The sequence below is a fragment of the Aplysia californica genome, unplaced genomic scaffold (genome assembly GCF_000002075.1).
Source record: "Aplysia californica isolate F4 #8 unplaced genomic scaffold, AplCal3.0 scaffold00199, whole genome shotgun sequence".
NCBI classification, from domain to species: domain Eukaryota; kingdom Metazoa; phylum Mollusca; class Gastropoda; order Aplysiida; family Aplysiidae; genus Aplysia; species Aplysia californica.
This window is the reverse complement of record NW_004797469.1, coordinates 852,842-879,882: the sequence shown is the minus strand read 5'-3', so window position 1 is coordinate 879,882 and position 27,041 is coordinate 852,842. Positions and strand designations below refer to the sequence as shown.

The following is a 27,041-nucleotide window of genomic DNA, read 5'->3' as shown; positions in this document are numbered from 1 at the left end:
ATTTTTGTTTTGCATCATTTGTAAAGATGAGAGTAAAAATAAGAATAAATGGCGTGTGTGCATTTTGGATGTGTTTTTTGTAAAAGTTTCTTCCTAAGGTATTCGATGGGGGAAGACACGTACATTAAAGATGTGAAAGATTGTGTGGCGAAGAAAGATGGGCTTTTTGTAACTGCGTTTGACCATAGCGGACCCTTGCCTAGTGTCCGTGATGCACCTCTGGAGTGTGGAACGTTGGAAAAAGGCGCCACAGAGATGCAAGCCGCACCAGTGATTGAGGCTTAGCACCCTTGATGACATGTTACAGATAGACTACAGACAATGCTTGAAAAAGGATTCCCGATTTTCGTAGTGAGTTGAGATTGTTAGTGCCTACGATGCAATAATCATAAACAGGCACGACCTGAACTGATTTTCTATTCCCCGAGAAGTAAAGTAACCGTGCATTTTTCTTTTCCATCTTTTCTTAAGATGAAAGTAAAAATAAGTATAAATGGTGTGTATGCATTGTGGATGTGTTTTTTGTAAAAGTTTCATCCTAAGGTATTTGATGAATGAAGACACGTTCACTAGAGAGTGTGGCGAAGAAAGATGGGCCCTTTTGTCGACGTTTGACCAAAGTGGACCCGTATTGCTCAACTCAAATGGAGTGTAGGGGAACTAGCCTAATGTCGGTGGAGTATGGAATATTGGAGAGAGGCACAGCAGAAAGACAAGCCACACAAGTGACTGAGGCTTAGGACCCTTGATGACATGCTACAGATAGACTACAGACACTGCTAAGACAAGGATTTTCGTAGTGAGTTGAGATTGTTATTGCCTATGTTTTTCTTTTTCCCCACAATTAAAGTTAAAGTAAGCGTGCATTTTTGTTTTGCATCATTTGTAAAGATGAGAGTAAAAATAAGAATAAATGGCGTGTGTGCATTTTGGATGTGTTTTTTGTAAAAGTTTCTTCCTAAGGTATTCGATGGGGCAAGACACGTACATTAAAGATGTGAAAGATTGTGTGGCGAAGAAAGATGGGCTTTTTGTAACTGCGTTTGACCATAGCGGACCCTTGCCTAGTGTCCGTGATGCACCTCTGGAGTGTGGAACGTTGGAAAAAGGCGCCACAGAGATGCAAGCCGCACCAGTGATTGAGGCTTAGCACCCTTGATGACATGTTACAGATAGACTACAGACAATGCTTGAAAAAGGATTCCCGATTTTCGTAGTGAGTTGAGATTGTTAGTGCCTACGATGCAATAATCATAAACAGGCACGACCTGAACTGATTTTCTATTCCCCGAGAAGTAAAGTAACCGTGCATTTTTCTTTTCCATCTTTTCTTAAGATGAAAGTAAAAATAAGTATAAATGGTGTGTATGCATTGTGGATGTGTTTTTTGTAAAAGTTTCATCCTAAGGTATTTGATGAATGAAGACACGTTCACTAGAGAGTGTGGCGAAGAAAGATGGGCCCTTTTGTCGACGTTTGACCAAAGTGGACACGTATTGCTCAACTCAAATGGAGTGTAGGGGAACTAGCCTATTGTCGGTGGAGTATGGAATATTGGAGAGAGGCAGAGCAGAAATACAAGCCACACAAGTGACTGAGGCTTAGGACCCTTGATGACATGCTACAGATAGACTACAGACACTCTAAGACAAGGATTCCCGATTTTCGTAGTGAGTTGAGATTGTTATTGCCTATGTTTTTCTTTTTCCCCACAATTAAAGTTAAAGTAAGCGTGCATTTTTGTTTTGCATCATTTGTAAAGATGAGAGTAAAAATAAGAATAAATGGCGTGTGTGCATTTTGGATGTGTTTTTTGTAAAAGTTTCTTCCTAAGGTATTCGATGGGGGAAGACACGTACATTAAAGATGTGAAAGATTGTGTGGCGAAGAAAGATGGGCTTTTTGTAACTGCGTTTGACCATAGTGGACCCTTGCCTAGTGTCCGTGATGAAGGAAGACACGTTTTATAAAGGAAAGAGGACCCTTGATGACATGCTACAGATAGACTACAGACGCTGCTAAGACAAGGATTCTCGATTTTCATAGTGAGGTTGAGTTTGTTAGTGCCTATGATGCAATAATCATAAACAGGCACGACATGAACATAACCCCCCCCCCCCCCAAATTAAAGTAAGAATGCATTTTTCTTTTCCATCATTTGTAAAGATGAAAGTAAATGTAGTAATAAATGGTGTGTGTGTATTTTGGATGTGTTTTTTGTAAAAGTTTCATCCTAAGGTATTCAATGAATCAAGACACGTACACTAAAGATGTGAAAGATAAAGTATGTGCATTTAACCAAAGTGAACCTTGACCAATATTGCTCAACTCAAGTGAAGTAAAGTGGAACTAGCCTGTATCGGTGATGCACCTCTGGAGTGTGGAACATTGGACAATTAAAGAAATCGTGGGTTGAGATTCTGATTGTCTGTATGATCCCATCATTGTTTACTGATTTAAAGTTAAAAAACTATCTGTTAATGGTAGGTATGTGTTCTTTGTAGCAATTTCCTTCTTAGGTTGTAATAATTGAAGATCTGTTTACTGTAGTTTTGAAAGAGATGTGTGTTAATGGGACAGGTGAGCTTAAGTGACTGAAAGTGACTGAAGCGGACCAAACAGAACTGCTCAATTGAGCATGAGGTTAGCGGAGCTAGCCATATCTATGATACAGTTTTGCAAAGTGTGAAACTGAAAGATGGAACATTGTTAAAGGTCCAATCATGTCATTGTTGGTTGTAATTTAGAAAAAAAAATTTAACTGTCGAAGAGACATTTTTATTTATAAAATTGGTTTAAGTTACTCTGGCGTCCATTATGCAATTGATTGTTAATAGCAATTAATCTGAGATGTCAAAGCAAATCGTACATCACTGTGTGCATATTGTATGTATGTGTGCTTTATCAAAGCATGTTCCTACAGGTGAAAGTAAAGAGGACGAGGAAATGGTACCAAGTACATCATGATGGAAATGAGGCTCTTGAGGATTAGAGTTGGTTCTGGCTTTGGATCATCCGTTGGAATAAGCTAATGGAGGAAGAATGGACTTGTGTTGCTAAGACGGAAAAACTGCACTCAGCGATGGATGATAATTGTGACGCCCTATACCCATAGCTGGCATTTTTGGACTCCTCATAAGTGGCAACGGATTTGACGAAAGGGTGGGCATGGAGACACAGAGATTTGGTTGCGCAAACACAATGGCATTAAGAATTTCTTGTTTCTCTGATCCTCACCATTTTATATGCTTATGTTTGAAAATTAAAACAATAAGAAGACTGTTAAAATAATTTTGTATATATGTACAAATTCTTAAAAAATGTCTCTTCATAGTTATGTTCGAAAAAATTTGACTTGATGTTATGTAACGCCAGTTATACAGCTTAGCATGCTGTCTCTAGGTCTGTTAAATACATGTTTTGTAGGAGATATACATGAACAGAAAAACTCAAGTAAAAACGAAATATTAAAAACTTTATCATGAACCCTCTGGGCTACATTTTGGGTACCCACCTATTGGCAAAAGCTCATCATATATATCTACTGGAAACAAAGAATAAGTAGTCAGGCTTGTGCATATTATATATATATATATATATGCCATTTATTATTGTGATTCTTTAAATAGTGTCTTGAAATTTAGTAACCTATTCTGAATTCATTAGATAAAATGATCAAATGAATATATCAATGTATGAGATGAAATAAATTGTGCCTTTGCACGTGCTTATATTTATTTTTTATTTCTGTACATGTTTGTAAGCTATAAATGCATGTTTCGACCGCATAATATTATTAGATGTTGTATCTTTGTTTTAAATATAAGCTGTTGAAAGAGATATTTACATAGCCTCAACAGAAAAACAACGTATGGCAATTGTATTTTTATCCAGCTTCTTATTATATCACTACTTGTGTTATGCATGATGTGATTTTACGCTTGAATTCTATTTCTTTTCTCCATCAGCATGAGAATGGGAAACAAGGGTTTCATCATCAGATGAAGATCCCTGTGTAGCCTTTATTACATCTGAACCAACTCAATTATTCATTTCACCAACTTATTTCTATGCAAACTTTGAAAGAAGGAGAGTATAGAGCTCTCATGCTGGTAAGATTTTAAAACATTCAAGGTTGAAGTTTACCTAACTTTTAAAGTGAAATACATGTATCTCTACTATTTCACAAAGGTATCGTAGTAAAGATACATAAGTAATCATAGTAAAGTTCTTTTGTTTCCAAAAAAACTAGAAAGAGTATCAAAACTGCCTGACTGCACAGTTATGAGCCACCCAATATCTCCCCATCGATAAACCTGAGGGGCGAGAAGGTAGGATGTGCTCAGCCGCACGGTTTACTTACTAAACTGTCCACACTATCAGTATAATACAGCAGTAAAACATGGATTCTGCTGAAAGAAATACAAATCCTTGTTTTCCTTCTTTATCAAAAATTGAGCAGAAAAAAAGTATACATTGAAAACTTATGAACAGCCTTAATTGTATGTATGTTCCGCTGACAATTCTGTCGGAAACACCATTTGCCAAAAAAACTGTCTGAGCTTTGCCCTTTTTTAAAGGTAAGCCTCCAATCATTCCAAGTCCATTTTTTTTTTTTTAAAGCTTGACTTAATAGATGGAAAATATGGAGCATGTATGGCAGTAAGATTTTCAAATCTTCAACTTGAAGGTGGAAATTATCTCTACTACCTTTGTGAAATAGTAGAGATACATGTATTTCATTTTAAAAGTAAGGTAAAGTTCAGCCTTGAATGTTTTAAAATCTTACCAGCATGAGAGCTCCACACTCTCTTTCTTTCAAAGTTTGCATAGCAGCTTAGTTGATGAAATAAACCAGTCATAGCGTTACTTTTATGTCAAATCAGGTGAACTGAACCAGTCATAGCGTTACTCTTATGTCAAATCAGGTGAACTGAATCTGTTGTAGCAACACGTCAAGAGTTATGAACTCCTCGTAATTGAGTTGGTTCTGATGTAATAAATTTCTCATGATGCTATTTGAAAGTGTGAAGCTGTTGTACTGTTGTTTCAAACATTTTGAAAGTATGAATTTGCTGTAATGCCATTTCAATACAACCTATTACTGTAGTTGTAGGTGTTGAGGCGATTTATCAAACAATCAATGTGAGGGACCTGTTGGAGTGATCTATCAAATATAAGATACATCTTTATTTTCCAGATCCTGGCACATTGGTTCGGTGTTCCACCACGTGCACACCCACACATACACACACAAACATGCGCACACAACCAGGCTTACGATCACATGCATAATATAAATGAGGAGCAATATTAACAATAATCATCTTCAGCTCAATGTTATTCTGATGCATGCTCTCTAAGGTCATATGGATACTTTGTGATTGTGGTACGATACTACCAGTCTACAGGGTCACCTTTCCAAACATTTTTGAATGAATTGGCTGTGGTGATTCATGTCAGACCTTGTGAAGTATCGGAAATGAAATGTTATACGTTTCCGCATGTAATAAATAAACCGATTGAACTTTTCAATTCAATTTGTTTTGTTCACTGATATGATTTGCACAGTATACTACTACTGTGGCAAAAAATTCGTGACGCGACAATGTCAAATATCTCAACTATTGAACATAAGTTCTCCAATTTTTGTGCTATGACTTGTATCAATTTGTCTTAACAGATCAATATTTTTGTAAACGCCTGCTAGCTGTATTCTAGAAAATTCTTTACATAAATACTAATAAAAAATCCAAGTGCGTGGTTTCTACAGATTTTTAAATGTTTACAGCTCGGGCAATATTGCTTTTAATAGCAAGTTCGTCATGTCTTTCTATTCCGGACTTTATGCTTATGAACGCCTGTTTTGAGAAGCATTAGTGCAAAAACTGTGTTCGCTATAAAAATGATTTCTTGTAACAAGTTTTGTTAGTAAAAAGTGTCATTGATGAGCTGTGACGTAGGCCATATACGTAAATGTGTGTGAGAAGCGGGAAGTGCTGTGAAATACCATTTTATGTGAGACAGAGATTTCAAGTATTTTATACAAATTTATGAAGAAAAGTTTTTTAATCTAGCCCCAATATGATTTCGTTAAGACAAATTGAAACAAACTGCTGTTCAAAGTATGGATGACATTGATTCACCGGTTAAAGAGATATTTGAGGATAAGCTGTGCCACGAATTTTTGACCGCACTATAGCTACTACTACTCAGTCTCAGCCGACATGATATCGCCACTTCACTGCCTCAAACAAGACAAGCTTCAATATATTTGCTTTGTTTTAGTAGAGGTTTTACTGCACTCGCAACTGCATAAGGTCATATGAACGCCAACTTCAATATTCTGCCCGAGCTTCAAATACTTTATTAACTCTGACATAAACTTGCTCCTCTTGTCAAAGTAAGAGCTTGTCTTTAGTTTACACAAAGGGCAGGGTTGAAATTGACAGTGAGAGGCAACTTTCATGGGTCATGAGGCAATGCTGGACCTATGTCTCCTTGGAATAGAACCAGTTAGCTCTATTTTATCCATGCCATTAGACAACCATGCCACTTGACCGGTAATGTCTTGTTGAGGGACCACTGAAAATGTCCAGCACTTGGAAACACTTTATCTTAATCTTTGGCCTTAACTTAAAGGCATTTCTGAATACACAAAATTTTTGTTTCATCTTCAGTTTGACTCTGAGATAGTACAGTGGAATCCTGTTATAACGAGAGGGAGGGGACCGGAGCAAAATGTCCATTATAGCAGGATTCTCGCTATAAAGGATCCAGTAATAAATTCAAGGGAAACTGTAAAGTAGGCCTAACCTATAGGTTTAGTGTTCTGTTTATTTCCTTTTGCCATCTCCCCTGATGAAGATTTTGTTTCAACATGACCTTTAGTTTTTACTTGATCATAAATCGAATCAGGTTTCTTTCTCTAGCGCTAGACCTAGCGTTGTGGACTGACAGCTCGCGTTGGCGATCAGAAAGAAAGAGCTCTGGGCTAATTCGCCCGCTGTGTTTTCCCTCACCCCACCACACCCTGTGGTGCATTCTGTCTGCCACACCCTCCCTACTCAGTCGCTCCGGCCTTCATTGTTGACACACATAGGCTCTCATATTCCTTGTTTCGCAAGATCACCAACAAGTTTATGTATAATTGGCCTATGCACTGTGCACAGCAGCAGCAATATTCTGCTATACCCGACTCGCATGTTTGTCTGATAGCGCTATAGCAGTATTTTATTTACAAAGGTAAAGAGGAGAAAAAAACAGGGTTTTTGAATAGTGCCTTTATAACAGACTTCTCGTTTTTTCCGGACTCGTTATAAGTGGACTCCACTGTAGTAAGAAAAAGTCAAGTACATTGGCATCTGCGGTTTAGCGGTTGGGCGCTTCACTGTGTTACATACAGGAGACCTGAGTTCGATTCCTGAGTGGGGAGAATATTTTTATCGTGTTTCTGCTGGGATGTTGTATCGCATTCATTAAACATTTTTTTTAAAAATTGATATATGTACCGGTACAGTGCAACTCTGATTCAACAGTCGTCCGGCCTGACCTTCAATTTAGTTGACCAGAGAGTTCGTATTTATAAATATAGCAAACATGAAGTTTTTGTGTAGATAATTACAGACAACGAGCAAGTTTTGTATAACATATTCGACTTCCTCAATTTAAAGTAGTTTGATTTCAAATGAGAGGCATTTTCGTTTCTTTGATGCCATACCGAAGAAATCTGGAAAATTGTACTCCTTTTGTTGAATCTGAATTTTTGTGAGTTCTTTGAATCCGAGTTCCACTATACTAAATAAGCATGGGTGCTTTAGGTTGATGAAGTTGAGGGGACAAATACCAAGCCTTAAGGTTACGGTCTTGTGTAAAAGTAAAGTACAAGGCCAGTACCGATGCATTTGTACCGCACCTGACAAATCTGTCTTTAGTCTATCTAGTCAGTTTTGTTGCAAACTTGAACTGCGCTTAGATACAACTGTCTTAATTAATTTTGCTCGTTTTCTCTAGATCTATTTCAAACATTATATTTAATAGATGTGGAGGAAATTGCTTGCGTTTGTGCTCTGCTGTTTTCTGTTGGAAAAAAAAGAGGCAAAACAAGCTTTTGGACTGATCCAATTATCGGTCAATGATCTTGCTAAATGTAAAAGGGTTGTTGGAATACTCTTTCACAGCTATATATTGTAAAGCAAAGGCTTGCTTCCAACCTGTTTTTTCTGTCCAATTTACATCAATGTCCATCTTTTGCAGGGAGTAGGTCAAAACTTTTCCTCAAAATTGATTTTGTTTGTTGCTTGTAGCTGCATGTCACGTGACCCAGGTGGAGTTACAGGATTTGTGGTGTGTATGTTTTGGGTGTACATGCCAGGATGTGTGTAGTATTATATTGGGGGGAACTCGGTGGGTCAGATTGAGGGCAACACAATAGTTTTTTCATGGTATGAGAGGCTGCTTTATTGCCCCACTGGCTCAAAACAGGTTCAAACAGTTCACTAGGGGCTCTCGTGGTCAAGAGAAACTGTGTTTGCCTCTCATTCAGGTTCGAAACCTGACAGTGATTGAAAATTTTCTTCTCTAGAAAAATTTCTCCTTTCACCTCCTTTCCTGTTCTCTAACTATGGTGAAATCTTGTTATAACATAACAGACTGTTACTACTACTAGTGCTATAATAACCACTGTGCTACTACTACTACTACTACTACTACTAAGAATACAAAAAGAAAAAAAATAAAGGCTGTTCTATTCACTTGTTTGACAAATTTTATTCAACTTTGTATGGTAACATGAAAGTAAGTCTACTGTCAGTGTCAGTAACAACGAAAGACAAGGCCAAGTATCGCACTGAACAGTAAAGAAGTGGGGGACCCACCATTCTTCAAATAACACAAGACCAAGAAAATAGAAGTTCCAGTAAAGAAACTAAAATTTCCATTGAAGCAGGCCCCTCACTAGTGAGGAAGATAGAAGATTTGTATTACTTCAGCACCAGACATCAAACATGTTCCTCTCAAAGACATATGTAAAAATAATGTGTATTACTAGTACATGTATTAGAAATACAAATTTACAATGGTAACAAAGCAGGGCTGGGAGCTGGGTAATGTCAACTAAATCATCTTCCCAAAACTAACATAGTGTCGAAAAATAACAACTCGAGAGTACTTATTGTACTACGGTGGAGTCCACTTATAACGAGTCCTGAAATAGCGAGAAGTCTGTTATAAAGACACTATTTTAAAACCGTGTTTGTTCCCTTCTTTATCTTTGTACTGCTATCTAAGCCCAATCAAACACGCAAGTCGGTTATAGCGGAATATTGCTGCTTCTGTGCACAGCGCATAGGCCATTTATACATACGTAAAGCTCCGCCAGTTGAGAAACAAGGTGAACTCGCCAAACAAAGAATGGGAGAGCTCACGTGTGCCAACAATGAAGGCCGGAGCGAATGAGTGGGGAGGATGTGGCATGCGCAGACAAGCAGAACGTGCCAACTTTATCATTTCACTTGAATTTATTACCGGATCCCTTATATATAACGAGAATCCTGCTTTAAACAGATATTTCGCACCAGTCCCCTCCCTCTCGTTATAACAGGATTCCATTGTACTAGAACTAGTATAAAGTTGTTACAAAGTTACATTGAAAAACATGATTTTTCAGTTGAACTCTAACCACACAACCCAATTAGTCTGACTGTCACAGGATAAAGAAAACATCAGAGGAAGGTCTCTACCTCGAACAAATAATGGTGCATTATATATATGAGTACCAACACAAAGATGTGGATCAACTTGAATTTAAAATCAATTTATTAAAACGTTATCCCATTCAAGGTCAAGGCCTCTCAAAAGCCAAAACAAACAAAGGGAACTAATTCAAATTGAGACTTAGAGTTTGACCAGCATGGGATCCACCAGCGATTCCGCCTTCTCTTTGCCCATCAATTCCGTCACTATGGCCAAGGCAAACTCAAAGCAAGTTCCTGGCCCACGGCTTGTGATGAGTTTACCGTCCACCACCACACGGTCCTCAGAGTAGGAATAGTCGCCTGTAAACAGGGTAAAAAAAATTTTTTAAATAACATGGTTATTCAGAGGGAAACTTTGGCCAATACAGTAGTCTCCACCTAAACGCACACCATACAAAAGCACGCTCTGCTCAAACGCACACTTTCGTCATCTGGCGGGTTTTTTACTGTATAATTTAGACGTACAAACGCACAGTAACTCCCTCTAAACGCACGCTCTGATCCGCGAAACATGGCGACAGGTAAAGCTTGACAGGGAGAAATTTCCACTACAACCTGCACAGCTTGCATAAGACAAGCCTAGAAAACCGGATATTTGGTGAGACTGCCCCTCATGTCGAACAAAGTGAGTGACGGACAGCGTTTTCACACCCAACTTTCCACAGACACATGGCCTAGGTCTAGGACTGGTCGGTGAAATGTTGGGGGGTTAGGGGACTGAAATGTTTTTTGATTAGTCATCGAAAATGCATCTTTGAGAGAAGGTTTCTGACTGGTGACTGCTTGTAATGATGGACATTAGATATGCAGGCCTCAATAGGATTAAAGATTAGTCAAGTATTAGTAAGCCTAATCAGCTGCTCTCGAAGAACTTCTAATGTACTTGTTCAACGTATCACAAGAGAAATGTTTCTCTGAATATATAGAGATCTATGATTCTGACGTCGTTCATGAATTTACGGTCGGGGGTAGTCGCTTGGAAAGCCACATGGCTGGGCCGTCGTCTCTATGACTGTCCCCGTGGTTTTATGCACCCTGCATAATTTAGCAAAATTTGATCATTTTTTGCATAATTTCTGATTATTTTCCTTTAACATTCTTTGTCAATATTATCAGAATCGCATAATTTCACATTTTAGGGCTCAGTTTGCATAATTTTAGAATTTTTCTCGCATAAAATGACGGGGACAGCTATGACTATCACCAACAGTTTCCTCTTAGGCTATCTGCTCCCGACTTTTTATGGTGCATATCATTGCTTTGACTGTCTTTCTGTCCCCCCAGCCCCCACCCCACCCATCCATTCAACGCTTTAGTACGGTGGAACTCGGATTTAACAAGCTCGGATTCAACGAGATGAGATAGATTCCCCGTTTTTTTTCTTCTTTAAAATAAAAAAAGTACCGGGTAACCCGGATTCAACGAGCACTTAAATCAGCGAGCTCGGATTCAATGAGGTCGCTTCCAGGGTGAACAGCCCCCGCAGACGTGGCTTCGCTAATTTTTCTCCCGGAACGAACTTTATCTATTCCCGGAAACCATCCATTGCACCTGCATTGTGAACCATTATTCACTTAGCCGATTGCATGCGACCAATCAGTGGCCTTTTTTCATACCAACACATGCTTTGTTGGCACGCGCACGTGTCTACTCTGGCGTGTGACGGGGTCAGATGGGCAGCCTGCACACGTGTGGCTGTGTGTGCGTGTCGGGGGGGCACTAGCCGTCCGGACGTTGAACGTCACAGTCTTTTTTCCCCCTCGGCAACTCAAGTCAATTTTTCCTAGTTTTTGAGCAACATCTGGCACACAAAATCAAATATAGTTTAACACATGGTCTGGCTCAGGATTATCTTGTTTTGTAATTCCTGATTAGAAAAACACAAAAAAAGACTAGTTTTTTGTCTCTGCTAAAAATAAAATACCCAAACAAACTCTTTATTGCAAGAAACCAACCACTGACCAGACAACTTGTCAGCCACACTAGGGTGAGAGGTCACTTTCTTTCCTTTGGCAATCCCGTGGGCCAGCAGGGCAGTGGGGGCTGTGAAGGAGAATGTAAACGAAGAAAACTTTATTCCTCTTCACAACAATACCTATTCATGCAGGGGCTTTCAGATATATATATATATATACGGAAACGGTACAAAATGTACTACAGTAAACTCCTATTACTTCATCAGCTCTGCTAAACAAAAAGCCTAAGAAATGTTAATCTAATTGTTGATATTTTTCTCTCTTTATCCAGGCTACAAGTACAATTATGTGACTACTTCAAGAACTTGAGTACCAAAAACATGTTAGAGAACCTAGCTCTCCATATATAACAGTAAAAAATTCAGTTACGAAAAGCTTAAATTTAAATAGAACATTTAATTTTCACAGACAGTAGCATAGTGTTCAAACTGGAAAAAGTGCATTCTGAGAGAGAGGCACGCTATTCAGATGAAAGTGAAAGGGATTCAAAAACAAGTGTGTGTTGAAAATGTGTTTGTGAAAAATTTGAAGCTAAATTTCTGTGAAAAAGAAAATGTCTAGAATTGTGATACGCAGATTAGCTGAACTTAAGGGGATATGCAGGTGGGAAATCAAGTCAAAAATCGAATTTTCATCGAACATTCAATTTTGACGAATTTCGATTGTTCAACCATTTTTCTACACATCATCATATCGATGCCCTCGGGATCAGACCTCGTAAGTGACAAATTTGTGAAATTGACTTTTTCACACCATCACATTTTACTGCTTACCGTCCACATGCCAACAGAACGTTTACATGAAAAAACTGCGTAAAAGTGTCTTTTATCGCAAGTAAACAAAACTCGTAAGTTCACCCCTCCCCAAACGCGGTTGTGATCAGAACCCGTAAGCGCTATCCTGCCGCTTATAAGCTTTGATTACAGCTGAGCGCGGTGATTCGAGACAGTTCATCGACGCTTAGGAGTGGTTAAAGCAACCCCTATCTACTTTTTGTACCAGATTCATTGTGTTTTCCAGTTTCGACACGTTTTGTATCAGTCATAATCGACGAATCTTCATCTTCTGTCAAATCGGCCTCACTTCTGACATCTGCTTCACCACACCCATCTGTACCCCTTACGGACAATCCTGAACCATCTGCTTCGTCTGGTTCACCAATGTGATCACCCTATAATATGTCACTCACCACCCATTGCCGAGCCTGCATTAGTTCTGAAACCCCACTTATGAAATCCATATGTTCAGTCACCTCATGTCTTACTCAAGGTCGACCCTGTATCCCGTTTCTGGTCAGATTCCCCTGATCTGTCTGCTCATATGCCACCCATTGTGGAAGCAACATTGCCCTCTTAGCCCTGGTTCCCCACAGTATATGTCATCTAAACCAGATCATGAGGACAGTCTGACTTTAAAAACAAATTACAATAGAAGAACGTTCCACCAGAACAGAAGCAGAACTTCTAACAAACGGATTTATGCAAGCAAGAATGATAAAAACAAACCCGTATGAGAAAAGAAAAGGTCTTGTGAATGCAAGAGAGCTGGGTTGAAGTGCAAAGAACTTTCCGAAAGTGACAGACAATAAGTTCTCAATTATATCTGGCCCCTGCACTGAGAAGGAAAAGCAGCATACATTAAACGCCAAAACGGAAGAGAGTCCTGGGCATCTCTAGACATGAATAGATGTTGAATATTATCTTTTGGAAGAAGAACATCAAAAACTGCGTGTTTGCAAAGCATGTTCCTCAGCTATTGATGATTGGTGTATTATTAGGAGCATTGTAGTGGATCGAGACACTTCTGTCACCAATGAAACTGCCAGTACACAGCGTTACCCAGACACTGCCGCTAGAGACAACCCTCACTACCAGAAAGCATCGGCGCAAAAACATTTCTTATTGAAGATTTCTTTGCATAATTATCCAAAGTAAGTTATCATTATTGTCGAAAGCAAAACAGGAAAGTTGTATACTGAGCCAATTTTCTATAGTATATATATGCGAACTTCGCAGATGTACGTTGAGCTTTGTCACCACAAAAAAACAAAAACTGCATTTGGCCATCTATATTCAGGGGCATTTTCCATGAGCAAAATATGTCTGTTAACGCGCCAGTGCGACCTGTGTGTGGGCAATACAGGCGGAAAAATCAGTGATGACATTTGGAATCGTTTCAATGAAGAAGAGCCACAAGCTCAAGCCGAAAAGGTCAACGATAAGAAACTGGCTGCAGCCAACAACGGTAAAATTCTGTGTAATCGCCATGGACCTTCAGTCTGTTCTCTTGGCGCCTTGTCTCTAAAGCACAACTTTACAATAGATAACTTGGTGACAATGGATGTGAGATGCTATGTTTGACATAAGAGGGTGAATTGTCGTCCAGTTTGCGTTATGAATCATTGATTACCTTTGAATTGAAGCCAACTGTAAAACAGTGATTTATCTATTTTAGATGGTTGCTGTAACAAAATAGAAATGCTGTTCTAAGACACGTAGAGAAGACACCCCACGAAGTATCTTATTCACAATGTTTCGGCCATTATCATGCAAATAGCCCTCTATTCAATATCACTTTTTTCATTATAATTTTACTAATATTTACGTATGTTTCTGTGTCTGTTTGTGTGTGTTTATGTGTGAGTGTGTGTGTGTGTGTGTATGTGTGTGTGTGTGTGTGTGTGTGTGTGTGTGTGTGTGTGTGTGTGTGTGTATGTGACTTTGGAGATCTTTGTCCTGTGCCAAAGTTCTCCCATGTGCATGATCTTTATTCTTTCATTTGACGTTGCTGACAAATAACTTAATCTTTTGTTTTCAAATTTAAATTCCATATGCTTTAAGAAGTGTATGTAAAATGAGCAAATAAAAAAATGCATTATTGAACTGGCACATGAAGGGTTAGACAATTTACGCGCATCATCCAGCCTCGTTATTCTGGCAAAGGGCAACCAGTCCTGGTACTTCTCTTGTATCCAGTGCATGGTGCGGTAGCCATGAGATTGCAAATGATAATGTTTTAATTATAACCCAGCGGGAATCAAACCCTAACCTCCCTGATCTCACTAAGGTGTCCTGACCACCATCTACTCAAGTCGGTTCTTCTGTCATACGAAAATATTGTAGCTTACGAGTATGCACTTTACCAACATTTCACCGTGACCAAACCTTGTAAACGGCAGTAGTCATCGCTTACGAGGTCTGATCACAACCACGATAGTGTAATCATTGCTCGTAAGCATCATAACATAATAAAATCAATATCTATTTTTTAAAAGTAACTTACCCTCATTTAGTTACATTGTTTTGAGTGGTTTATGCGAAATTGAAGAGGTTTGACAACGCAGTTTTAAAATAAATCAGTTTTTTCCTTCTCCTGGAAAATTATCTCTCTGGCACCTACGAGGTCTGATCATGGGGGCATCGATATGATCTGTTATACTTATACTAAAGAAAATTCTCTTCCAGACATAAATTGCCCTTGAAATATGTAGGTATAGGTCTTTCCTCTTGTGCTTTGTTGAAAAACAACTCAAAAACTGAACCAAGAAACGTCGTAATTCAAACAACACACTGCACCCCTCTCTGAAGTGTTTGGTATCGCTGTTTAGCTCATTTTTCCACTTTTTGAGCTTCCGGAATTGACACCACACAAGACAGAATGAGAACAAAATATTGAGAAATTGTGAGTGAATAAGACTTTTTTGGTCGTTTTTCGTGACTTTCTCATTCACAAACTTTTTCCACAGAAATTCGTATTGCTCAATAATTTGTGAACCAAATTGGATGAAACTTTGTACACAGGTCTATTATGATGTTGTGCAATATCACAAGAAAATTGGATAATATGTAAAGTACTTTTTAAGCAAAATGTTTTGAACAGCCCTACCCCCCTCAAATTATCATTACTGTGGGTACACTAAAGTGTAGAAGCCGTAAAATCTTTGAAATTGCTTACTTGAAAATCCATGTAGATTTAGTTTTAGATCTTAGTTTGTTTTATATCCTCACAAAATTTGAAGAAGATCGGAGCATAATTAATTGAGCAAAACTTCTCAATTGATGAATTTTCATCATTCTGCGACCATTATTAGCCTCTATCGGCGAAGGACTGTAAAAAATGTGAGTTTCGAATCTTTTTTTTTCGTCAATCTCTATACCCCCAAATGTGTAATTTCAATGTTAAGCTAAGTATGAAAGGTCCTCATTTCAATATATATAGAAATATGAGCAACATATTTCCTTAAGGGCCGGGGGTGGATTTATTCTAAATCAAAAGGAATTCTGTGATGTGGGAAGGGGTGTAGTTGTCATAATCTGAACATATGAAGCCGCTGGTAATAAAACTGTGAAAACAAAACAGTTGTATTTTGTCATGCAATGATTCTTGCCCTCATCAATAAAAAAATGCTTTATATAAAAATATATACTATTATTTCCAAAAATATTACGAAGGCTCATTGAAATATACCTCCTGAATCCTCAATCATTTGCTAAGGAAACTTCTACACCAGCACTTGTCCAAGGATGCACAGTCATGATAAAAAGTGACTTGATTGAAATTTCAGGAAAAGGCCCTGCCAAAGAAGAACTTTACACTACACCCTAGCCTGATTTTCAGTTCCCATCTCAGAACAAAATGTCACGGTCATAATGCAATAGCTAAATACTTTTTTTTTGCTTTGGGTAAACTTTAAAAAAACATAGTCCTTACCTAAGTCAACCTTGTGGCTTGAGCAAAAGTGAAAATGTCTCAATAATAGCATTTTTAGTATATTAAACAAGGGTGACCTTATTTAGGCCACATGTGGCCTAAATAAGCTAAACCCCCCTCCCTTACCTTATTTAGGCCACATAAGGCCCAAATAAGCTAAACCTCCCCTCCCTTACCTTATTTAGGCCACATCATATGGTAGATTTCTTGAACTAACCATGCATTCGGAAGGTCGAGATTCTACTGATCTTTTTATTTAGTGCGGGGGATTATTTCAAAATAGAGGATGATACTAAATGAAAAGTGGACCAAGGGTAAGAGTTGTGTGTGTGTGTGTGTGTGTGTGTGTGTGTGTGTGTGTGTGTGTGTGTGTGATTGAGTGTGTGTGAGTGAGTGTGTGTGAGTGTGTGTTTGTGTTTGTTTTGTGTGTGGTTGTGGGGAGAGAGAGATCTAGAGAGAGAGAGTAAATGTAATTGTGTGTTTGTATGTGTGTGTGTGTGTGTGTGTGTGTGTAATGTGTGAATGTTATTGTGAGCATGAGTGTCTATCTCGTTGTACGGTCCAAATGTACATTATTTTGTTGAGAATTTTACATAGAACTCAACTACAAAACACCTTTATACAAAGTCACAGAAATATTCTTTTTGTGTTTATTGAGGTACAGTGCAGGGTGATTTTACCTGCAAGGATAATTGGACAAAATGGACAATATTTTTATTGCTAATTGTCATATTTAGACAAATCCTATATCATTCTCTTTCTTTTTCTTAACTGCTCATGGTTATTAAAGAGTAAGCCAACTAGATCAAGGTAGTTTTTTCGGATTCCTAATATTATTATTATTATGGGCATTCTTAAAATTTTAAAACTTGTTTTTAGCACTTTTCTCAACATAAAACGGATTCTGTTAGAAAAAACACAACAACAATGACTTTATCTTTCTTTTTCAAAGTTTTGTGCATACATTTGTGTGAAACTATATATATTCTATGCTTTCAAGTACCCGGTACATGAAAAAAGCTAATAAAGTCAAGCAAAATGTTCTTCAGAGACATAGATCTAGTAGTAGGCCCACTGGAACATTTTATAAACCGTGAAAAGATGACCAGAAAATAAAATTATCTTTTGATCTTCACCTGCACTTGCAATTTTTTGGACAAATTACAGTTTACCTCATTATCTTTTTTTTCACATTTTTCTTCACTATTCATGACAACTGGCATGTATTGTTTTCAGTTATTATCAAGGAAGTGGATAGGCGGATCACGGGGTCTATCTAGCCAAAAGGATAGAACCCCGGGGTCTACCTAACAAAATGCTAGGTTTTAGGATGTGAACCCCGGAGTCAGCGTAGTGAAATAAGTAGATCTAGGTTTAAATAAGGATCGGTGGACCCCGGGGTCAACATAGTGAAATAGGTAGATCTCAGTTTATTTTATAGTTGGACTGGCGGAGCCCGTGGTCAACGTAGTGAAATTATAAGTAGATCTAGGTTTAATTAAGGATTGGTGGACCCCTGGGTCAACGTAGTGAAATCAGTAGATCTTGGTTTAATTAAGGATTGGTGGACCCTGGGGTCAACGTAGTGAAATAAGTACATGTAGATTTAGGTTTCATTTTAGGGATTGGTGGACCCTGGAGTCAACGTAGTGAAATAGGTAGGTTTAAAGTGGACCCCAGGGTCTACCTAACGAAATACTAGTTAGGTTTTAGAATAGGTGGACCCTGCAGTCACCGTAGTAAAATAAGTAGGTTTAATCAAGGTGTCCCGGGGTCCATCAATCCTTAATTAAACCTTCTTATTCCTCTTCGGCTATGGTGACTCCGGGGTCCACCAATCCTTTTAAAATTAAACCTACTTATTTCACTACAGTGACCCCGGGGTCCACCAATCTTTAAAGAAACCTACTTATTTCACTACGGTGACCCCGGGGTCCACCTGTCCTAAAACTTAGTATTTCGCTAGGTAGACCCCGGGCCCCGGGGTCCACCTTAAACCTGCTTATTTATCACTACGTTGACCCCGGGGTCCACCAATCCTTACTTAAACCAAACCTTATTTCACTATGGTGACTCCGGGGTTCACATCCTAAAACCTAGTATTTCGCTATGCAGACCCCGGAGTCCACCTATCCTCTACAGGACTATACTATTATCAATTTGCAATTTTCATTGATTAGCATTTTTTTTTTTTTTAATATCGAATCAGAGACTTGCTGTCTGAAAAGTCCACTGCTAATGCTATATGAAAATGGCACAATTTGATTTTATGACATATCTAAAAAAGGAGTTTCAAAAATATCCAGAAAATAACATAAAATGATTATATAGATCTAGATCTATTTATATGTATTTTATTATGTATACTGAAAGACTGAGCAGAGGCTTACAATGTAAATTCTGTGCTCTACAAGTAAAGAAAATCTTAAGTTTGCGCAAAACAGATTTTAGAAAAAAAAGTTGGATCTAATTATTCTAATAAAAGTAAAAGTGATTGTTATGGTGAGATTTGTTATCATTAACTCTGGAAATACAGTTAGTTGCTGAATCTAAAATTAACTAGAACTGTGCAATTCATTTTATTTCAATTCCAAAGCCCAAAGGCAAAGCAATGAGTTAGATTGCAATGAGATCTAGCAGATTTGTAGGCTCTCTGGCTGCTTCTAGCATAGGCCTGCTACTACTGATTCTAGACAGGGAATCTAGATCTAGCTATCACCTGCACTATTAAAGTCAAATATACGGTAAAATAAAAACAAAACTGTGAATTGTTTTGTCAGTCAGTACATCCCAATTGCCATAGCCGCACATATTAATAGTTGAATAATGCGATACCGAAGTAACACGTTATCACAGTGTACAGGGGAGAGCGGGGTGCCCGGGTCGCTGACCGGTCAATTCGGTGGTTCGGCTTTTGTAGATCTATGCATTTTTTACGGAAAGCCCTATAGTGCTGTGAAAACTTCAACCTCTACAGCTCAGGCGTCAAAAGATGTAGGAAAATAATAACAATACGTCCTGAGGTTTCAGAATTTATACAGAATAACACAGCCAGTAGTTTATTTCATCGAGTTATAAAAATTGCCTTGTTTTCAGAAGCAAATTTTAATAGTTCCAGTTCTACCGAATCCATTTTCACGCGAATTCAACCATTTTGATGATCTTTCTTTTCCTTTTAAAAAGATGTAGGTCTGTCGGATGTGGCAGTGCGATTAACATTGAGTTGTTTAGACCCATCAAAACACGAGGCTTCGTGGCCAATCACAAAGGTCTACGGGGCTTATCGAGGCCCATTCACCCTGCCGCGTGCACGTTCACTAAACTGCCTACTAGATAGAATCTTCTACCAAAGACTCTCTAAACGATCTTTGCTACTACTACTGCTACATGTACTACTACGAGACAGTACGAGAGAGTGCCACTCAGGCAAAGATAGTGTAACTCAGCCACGTTGTGTACACACTTTTTATACCCCAAATTTGACCCGGAAGTCCATTCGGAGGATTTGACCTTTTCACTTGACCAAAGTGTGCCAAAATGGTAGCCTAGCTTTTGCCCCTCCATGAAGGAAAAATCTGGCCCTCATTCAAACCATTGGGATTGAGCAAAATTTTGCGTATTGTGCTTTGTTCTTACAATATTCATTACGATTATGATTTGTAAGTTGTACACTGAGACAAAACTGTACTAAATGAGAAAGGTGCACCATTATGAAAGTGGAACGAACTCAGTTGCCTGAAAAGGGTAGTTTGAGCATGTGTGGCCTAAATAAACTAAACCCCCCTCCTTTACCTTATTTAGGCCTAATAAGCTAAACCCCCCTCCCTTACCTATGTGGCTTAAATAAGCACTCCCATTAAACAAACCCTGCTATATTGAGAATCATGTACAACAAGTAATAGGTATTTTCATCATACCTTTAAAAGAATGGCTTAAGCTATTGAGTTCTGACCGTGATGACAGGAGTTTCCTCCACAGTTCCCATCCTCTGGAACAGGCATGAAACAACAACAGCAGTGGTCTTACCAGCACACACAGCTGCTATCAGTCCACCACGATTTTCTTGTTCCAGCAAGGCTTTTCTGACTTCTTCTGACTATAACAATGACAAAAACAATTTCTTGACAAGATAAGACAGACAAGATGACACAACAAACAACATGATAATTTATGGCTACTGCAAAAAACAACACAAAACGAACATTATTATCAATAAGTTCAAAAAGCACATTTTTTTTTTGTAGCATAACAATCTATATATATATTCAATACAAATCAAACATATTATCAAATCATACATTTGCTCAAGCTCTCAAAATAAGTTATTCTTGGTCTACCTCTGCCTCTCTGGCCCATCCAAATCAACGCAGTCATTGATTATGAGGAAACAGAAGATAGAATGAGAGAGCGCACCACCCATTCTTAAAGAGCTTCACTTGTTGCTTATCGAAAAGCGAATTATTTTTTTAAAGACTACTACCATGTGTTTTAAACGTATTAACCATTTTGTTGCCTTATGACGTACCCGGTATGTAACAATAACGTGTGATTTTTAGCTTTGTGCCGCACCATGGATGTCACGGAAACTGGCAAAATTTGTCGTTCCTAGTTGCCAAGATAACGTTACATGTACATCTTGCTATACATCTGGCTCTAATTCTTCTGTAGGGAGATTTAGCCAACAGCACAGTGTGGATTCTTGTTCGAGAATTTTAAAAACGTGCATATCGGTACAAATTTGTTCGCATAAGTTTACTGCTAGGCATGCAAATGATCAATAAACATAAGTCTAGTCTTGTGGACGGATGCATGTTCTCGCAAAATGTGAACACCAAAATGAGTTAAAAACAGCAGCAAATTTCACTTTCTGATTTAGATTTGTAAGTTTTTCGAAATTATGAGTAAGAAGGGGAATAATATGGGGAATGAGGAAAGTGAGACGATCGTAGATCCCAGGTATGAATATCATTACTAACTTTGAGTGGACTAAATCGAGACAATGAGGGTCTGAGGAAATCAGGGATATGTCACCTATATGGGTCATTTTGAGTCTTTGTGCTCTTCTGAAAACTGGAATCTTCCTGATTATTATGCACTTTAAACTTTTCAGTTTACTTATCTTTTCTAGAAGATGAGATATTGTATTTTGAAGTGTCAATTTTTTTACATGTGGAGTTATTAGCATTATCTTAAAGCTTGTTCTTTTGTCTATTTTTCTATGAAAAAACCCATCCACCTTGAATAGAGACAGAGAAGTCGAGATTAGCGAGAAAATGGCCGCCAAAATTTGGTGACTTCCATAGCTTGAGAGTCCTTGGAAACTGCAAATTTAAATTAATTGTGCCTTTAATCAACCCTTTTCGGTAAAACCCACATAGAAATAATTTTTAAATAGACATAAAAGGCTAAAAATTGCCAAACCAGCAGAAAAATGCTGGCATCTTCATATTTTGATGAGCAACTGATTTAACAACGATGCCTCATATGAAAAATTGGATTTAACAAAGTCTTTATGCCTGAGCTCCAATTAAGTGTAACCTGAGTGTTTGTCACAGAAAACAGAGGTGTTTTTTTGGGTAGATGATCATTACTGACAATACTGGTACCCAGCAGGTAATGTGTAAAGGGAAGTAACAAGACGTGCCCTTTAATGCCTGCTTTTTAGCCCCTTTTCAGCTTCCTCATTCACAAGTAGTTTGGTTTCAAATGAGAGGCATTTTCCTTTCTTTGATGCCATACTGAAAAAATGGTGAAATGGTAGGCCTATAGATCCCTATTAACATGCCAAACTGAAGAAATGCTGGAAAATTCCAGGAAAATACACGCTAGGAAATTCCAGGAAAATACACTGAACTCCACCAAGCAAACACTGAGCAAAAGGACATATATTCGTTCAAATGCACACTTGTGTCATCTATGACGTATGTATTGTTTGCCGAACAAGTTGTGTTGCTGTGTAGAACCTTGCATATATGGCAACGTTCGCTTCCATAGACCAGCACACAATTTGTCATGTAGATCTATGTCAAAACAATATAATTTGATCAATAGCCCGAGGTAAAAAATGACTGTGATGCATTTATATTCTTACTGACGTTCCATGCCCGGACCGCTTGTGCTCCCTCCCTCAAGACACGTGTACACATAGTCACACGTGTGCTGGCAGCCCGTCCGAACCTAACAACGCAAGTGTTGGTATGAAAGAAGGTCGCTGATTGGTCGCATAAGAAATTAACAATAAGTGAATAATGGTTTACGATGCAGGTGCCATGGATGGTTTCCAAGAATAGATAAGGTTCGTTGTCGTGGAAAAATGAGTGAACCCACTCCAGTGGAGGCAGTTCACTGTGCAAAGGGACTTCCTTAAATCCAAGCTTGTTCATGTGTTCGTCGAATCCAAATAATTTTTTATTGATTTTAATGAATTTTTAAAAAACCCAAGGAATCCATTTCCGTTCGTTGAACCCGAGTTTTTGTTGAATTCGAGTCCCACTGTATATAGAGGAGTCCCTATTTTAGGCTACATAGCTACTGATTTGCATTTTTATGTCCATAATATAAATAATGTTTATGGTAATAGTGGATTTTACCAATGTACCAGTATGGCAAACGTGTAATTTTTTTGGGTAGTTTCTTTTGTTTTAAAAATCTTCTCGTTTATGCATATTTCTCCCGTACATATTATATATTTTAATGTAATGTATATCGAGCATCTCGTCGAGATGAAAATGGGCAACATAAATACAATTCATTATTATCATTATAACAGCAACAGCACACTTCTTCTTCTGCTTCAAGTTCAAAGGTAAAAACACTAGCCAGTCAGAATTTTAATATCTGCTTTTACCTCGCTTAATTTCTTGGATCCTCCTCCTCCCCCAGGGAGAACAAGCACATCATAGGGGGCTGCTGACAGCGCCTGCTTCAGGTTTTTGTCGGGCACCAGCCTCACGTTCCGACTGCACAACACAGGACCGTCGCCACCCAGGCCTGCAAGTGTCACATCTATCTGAAAGTACAAATTAAGAAAATAATACAACAAAATAACCAGAAAAATCCAGAAAACAATGCACTAAACAAAAAAACCCCACAAAAAAACAAGAAAACAAAACCAGAACATACAGGCTCAAAATAAGAAAATATGTGTTATAAAAAAACCCAGAAACATGTACAGTGGAGTCCACTTATAACGAGTCCGTAAAAAACGAGAAGTCTGTTATAAAGACACTATTCTAAAACCCTGTTTTTTCTCTTCTTTACCTTTGTAAATAAAATACTGCTATCGCGCAATCAGACAAACATGCGAGTCTGTTATAGCGGAATATTGCTGCTGCTGTGCACAGCGCATGGGCCAATTATACATAATGTAAAACCTCGTCAGTTGAGAAATTAGTTGGTGAACAAGCGGAACAAAGAATGGGAGAGTCCATGTGTGTCAACAATGAATGCCGGAACAACTGAGTAGGGAGGGTGTGGCATGCGCAGACAAGCAGAACGCATCGCATGATAGGCCAGCGTAAGCCTAGTTTAGATTATTAAAGCCTACCATGCCTCTCACTTCTCCGATGCGGGGATGGAGAGGTCACAGCAAGGTGATGGATGGAGTGAATGTGTGAAGTGCGCAAGCTGACGGAATGCACCACAGGGTGTGGTGGCGTGGGTTAGCCCAGAGACCTTTCTTTCTGATCGCCAACAGCGAGCCGTCAGTCAACATCACTAGATCTAGGGCTAGAAAAAGAAATCTGATTCGAATTTTTATCAAGTAAGACCTAGAGGTCATGTTGAAATAAAATCATCATCAGCGGAGATAGCAAAAGGAAATAAACAGAACACCAAACTCATAGATTAGGCCTACTTTACAGTTTACCCTTGAATTTATTACTGGATCCTTTATAGCGAGAATCCTGCTATAACGGACATTTTGCTCCGGTCCCCTCCCTCTCGTTCTGACAGGATTCTACTGTAATTTTTCTTTTTTAAGTAGAAAAGGTCACAGAGATGACTGAGCTAGACCTCTTCTAGCCGGACAATCTACTCAAACAAATAAGATGTTTTCATTTTCATACTAGAGAAGATAAAAATGGTTTGCCTTTGCGAGCTAGGGAGTACACAAAGAACAACTAGATCTATTGGTTTGGATCATAGCTACAGCGTTAAAGTAACTTTTAGCCCTCCCTCCCTCAACACCTTTGTACATCCCGATGATTCCGACATACTTTTTCCTGGTCCAAAAAGATAAACCTGCAATCTCTCAGTTAACCCCACTACAACTTAGATGTAATGCACCTGGTACAGAATATTCCACATTTTCCTAAAATACTGAAATAGAAAGAAAATAAGCAGAATGAATACATGCCTGCAATGTATTCAGTAGCGGTACTATCTAATCAGTAGCCTAATTGTACGAGTTAGTTTCTTTGAAGAAAGAGAAGCACATCAACACAATAATGGTCACTTAGTGCTGGGGTAAAAAGTAAGATGGACAGAAGCAGCAAAGAGAAAGAAAAGATGTAGGATATGATCAATGATCTACTTGTGACACCCTCCAACCACCCTCTGTATGGGTTTTAACACTCATTTGGCAGGTTAAACTTATTTAAGAGGCCCGAACTACGAATTTAATGTCAGTCTCTGATTCCATTGAGGACAGTGGTAGAGACCTTGGAAAAAAACCCAAACAACTCTCTAGTTCAAGAACAACGCTTCAAAGGCTTGAACCAAAGCCATCTGCATCATGTAATATCAAGTGAGTTATCAACCCAACCTTGGCTATACTTGGCACTAAGAACATTCCTTACCCCTGCACGTCGAAGAACATCTACAGAGATCACAGTCTCCATCTCCTCCGCTCCTTCAGCCAAAAACACGAGAGCTGAAGGCATTGTGGCAGGTGGGCAGTCTATGAGTAGTATGAGTCAACCTTTAAATGATCCTGACAAGCAAGGAGGTCAATGTCCTGAGGACAAAAACATTTGAAACCTAACATTAGGGAAAAAAACAATAGAGAATTTCTCTGGCTGTTGAAATAATATTTATTTTTAGGCTGGGGGTTCGGAACACAGGCTAGGCGACCTGAAAATTGAAGGCTTGTCACTTGAGTTTTGTAATGGTATCACAAAAGCTGATGTGGGGAGTGTACTGGGGTGATGTTTATGGCATTCACTTCAGCAACTCGCTGTGGAGATGCAAGTATTTGGGGCCCTGGGAGAGAAGCAGAGCACACAGTTCAGTACACACCGCTCAGGAAGGGGCCGCTGCTTATGAGCGCGAGGGAAACACCAAACATTTACAGTTGGTAGGAAATTTTCAATTTTTCCTTGGTGACGGCCGAAGCCTACTCTTACAAATTTTAGACCACCAAGGGATCTTTAACGCGCGCAACTTGCACACGGGACCTCCGAGATTTTTTGCCCTTGTCTGAGTAGGTTAGGTGTAGATCTTTCCTACCAGAAGATCAGGGGTGTGGCTATAAGACAGCGGTAAGAAGGAGCCAAGAAGTAGCAGTAGAAAGGCTGCAGAAAGAGTCAGGAGCCCAGAAGAGGGGGCAAAAGAGGTGAGGGGGTGAGGGCAGAAAGTGGAGATGATTGCAGACGACAGAACATTGCTAGAGAATTTTTTAGAGAAGAAAATTTTTCGGTCGCTACCCAGATTCAAACCCAGGACCTTTTATTGAGAGGTGAACACCTTAACCTTTAGGCCACGAGAGCCCCCCTTCAATTTCTAGAGCTAGAGATTTTTAGACGTTTGAATATTCAGATACTTCAATTGTGGTTGGGGCAACGTTCCTGGACGCTATACACTTCATTTGAAAATGCCTTCAAATTCCAAAAGTACTGCGAGAAAACAAGACGGCTCGACTTTGGCAGTAACCTATTTTGCATTTAGTCACCCCTAAAGCAAAAACTATTTTTAAAAACCTCCACTCCCCCACGCCCTCGCCCCCACACCTTTCACACCTTATTATACATACACACAGACTCTCTCTCACGCACACACATACACGAGGGCCACTCCATTCGTAAATAACCAAAAAATCTCGAGAACGGAAACAGTTAGGAGAAATACAGTTCAAGTTTATTTTCCCGAGCATTCGGAGAAATAGAACTGGGCATAAAATTTTAGTATGCAATACCTTAAGTATCTAGATCTAGATTTAGTATTACTTACTTTAAACCTGAATAATTACTAGATTCTATATCTAGATCTAGATTCTAGATCTAATGAGACCTGTATAGGTCTTCGGTCAATATATTATAGGGCCTTAAACAAAGTACAGCTAGATTTAGATCTGGACTAAGTAGGCCTACGGCTAGCCACTCTATATAAGCTTATTAAATTTAGATTTAGATTTTTCTAGATCTAGATTTAGATTGCCTAAATCTAGAATCTAAATTCTAGATCTACATGTAGACTGTACTGTAGATCTGACTATAGGATCTAGACGAAATCTTGCCTAGATCTAGATTCTACATTAGAGTTCGATCCATTTGACGTCGACGTATAAAAATCCAAATGCAGTCGAACCTGTGCAAGACGGAATCGCAAGGGAGCCAGAAAATAATTCCGTCTTAGACATTTTCCGTCTTAGAAAGGGGAATTA

At 38.7% G+C, this 27,041-nt stretch overlaps 1 protein-coding gene and 2 long non-coding RNA genes across 3 annotated transcripts in view; 2 read left to right on the top strand and 1 right to left on the bottom strand.

Annotated features, from left to right (window-relative positions):
- Positions 1-1,482: 1,482 nt before the first annotated feature.
- On the top strand, positions 1,483-3,448 carry LOC118477735. The gene is made up of 2 exons (XR_004858575.1): positions 1,483-1,670; positions 2,924-3,448. It is a non-coding gene; the product is annotated as an uncharacterized LOC118477735 (long non-coding RNA).
- A 1,323-nt stretch (positions 3,449-4,771) lies between these two features.
- Positions 4,772-5,535, top strand: LOC118477734. The gene is made up of 2 exons (XR_004858574.1): positions 4,772-4,886; positions 4,929-5,535. It is a non-coding gene; the product is annotated as an uncharacterized LOC118477734 (long non-coding RNA).
- Positions 5,536-8,749: 3,214 nt separating this feature from the next.
- The window catches only part of LOC101849766 (Parkinson disease protein 7 homolog), a 22,462-nt gene continuing 4,170 nt past the window's right edge, over positions 8,750-27,041 (bottom strand). Inside the window, exons 2-6 of the mRNA XM_005098999.2 lie at positions 25,240-25,397; positions 23,289-23,450; positions 20,468-20,537; positions 11,718-11,798; positions 8,750-10,055 (exon numbers count right to left, since the gene is read on the bottom strand). Coding sequence (XP_005099056.1) covers positions 9,895-10,055; positions 11,718-11,798; positions 20,468-20,537; positions 23,289-23,450; positions 25,240-25,323 — 558 coding nt within the window. The 5' untranslated portion in view covers positions 25,324-25,397 and the 3' untranslated portion in view covers positions 8,750-9,894. The remainder of the gene's footprint in view (positions 10,056-11,717; positions 11,799-20,467; positions 20,538-23,288; positions 23,451-25,239; positions 25,398-27,041) is intronic.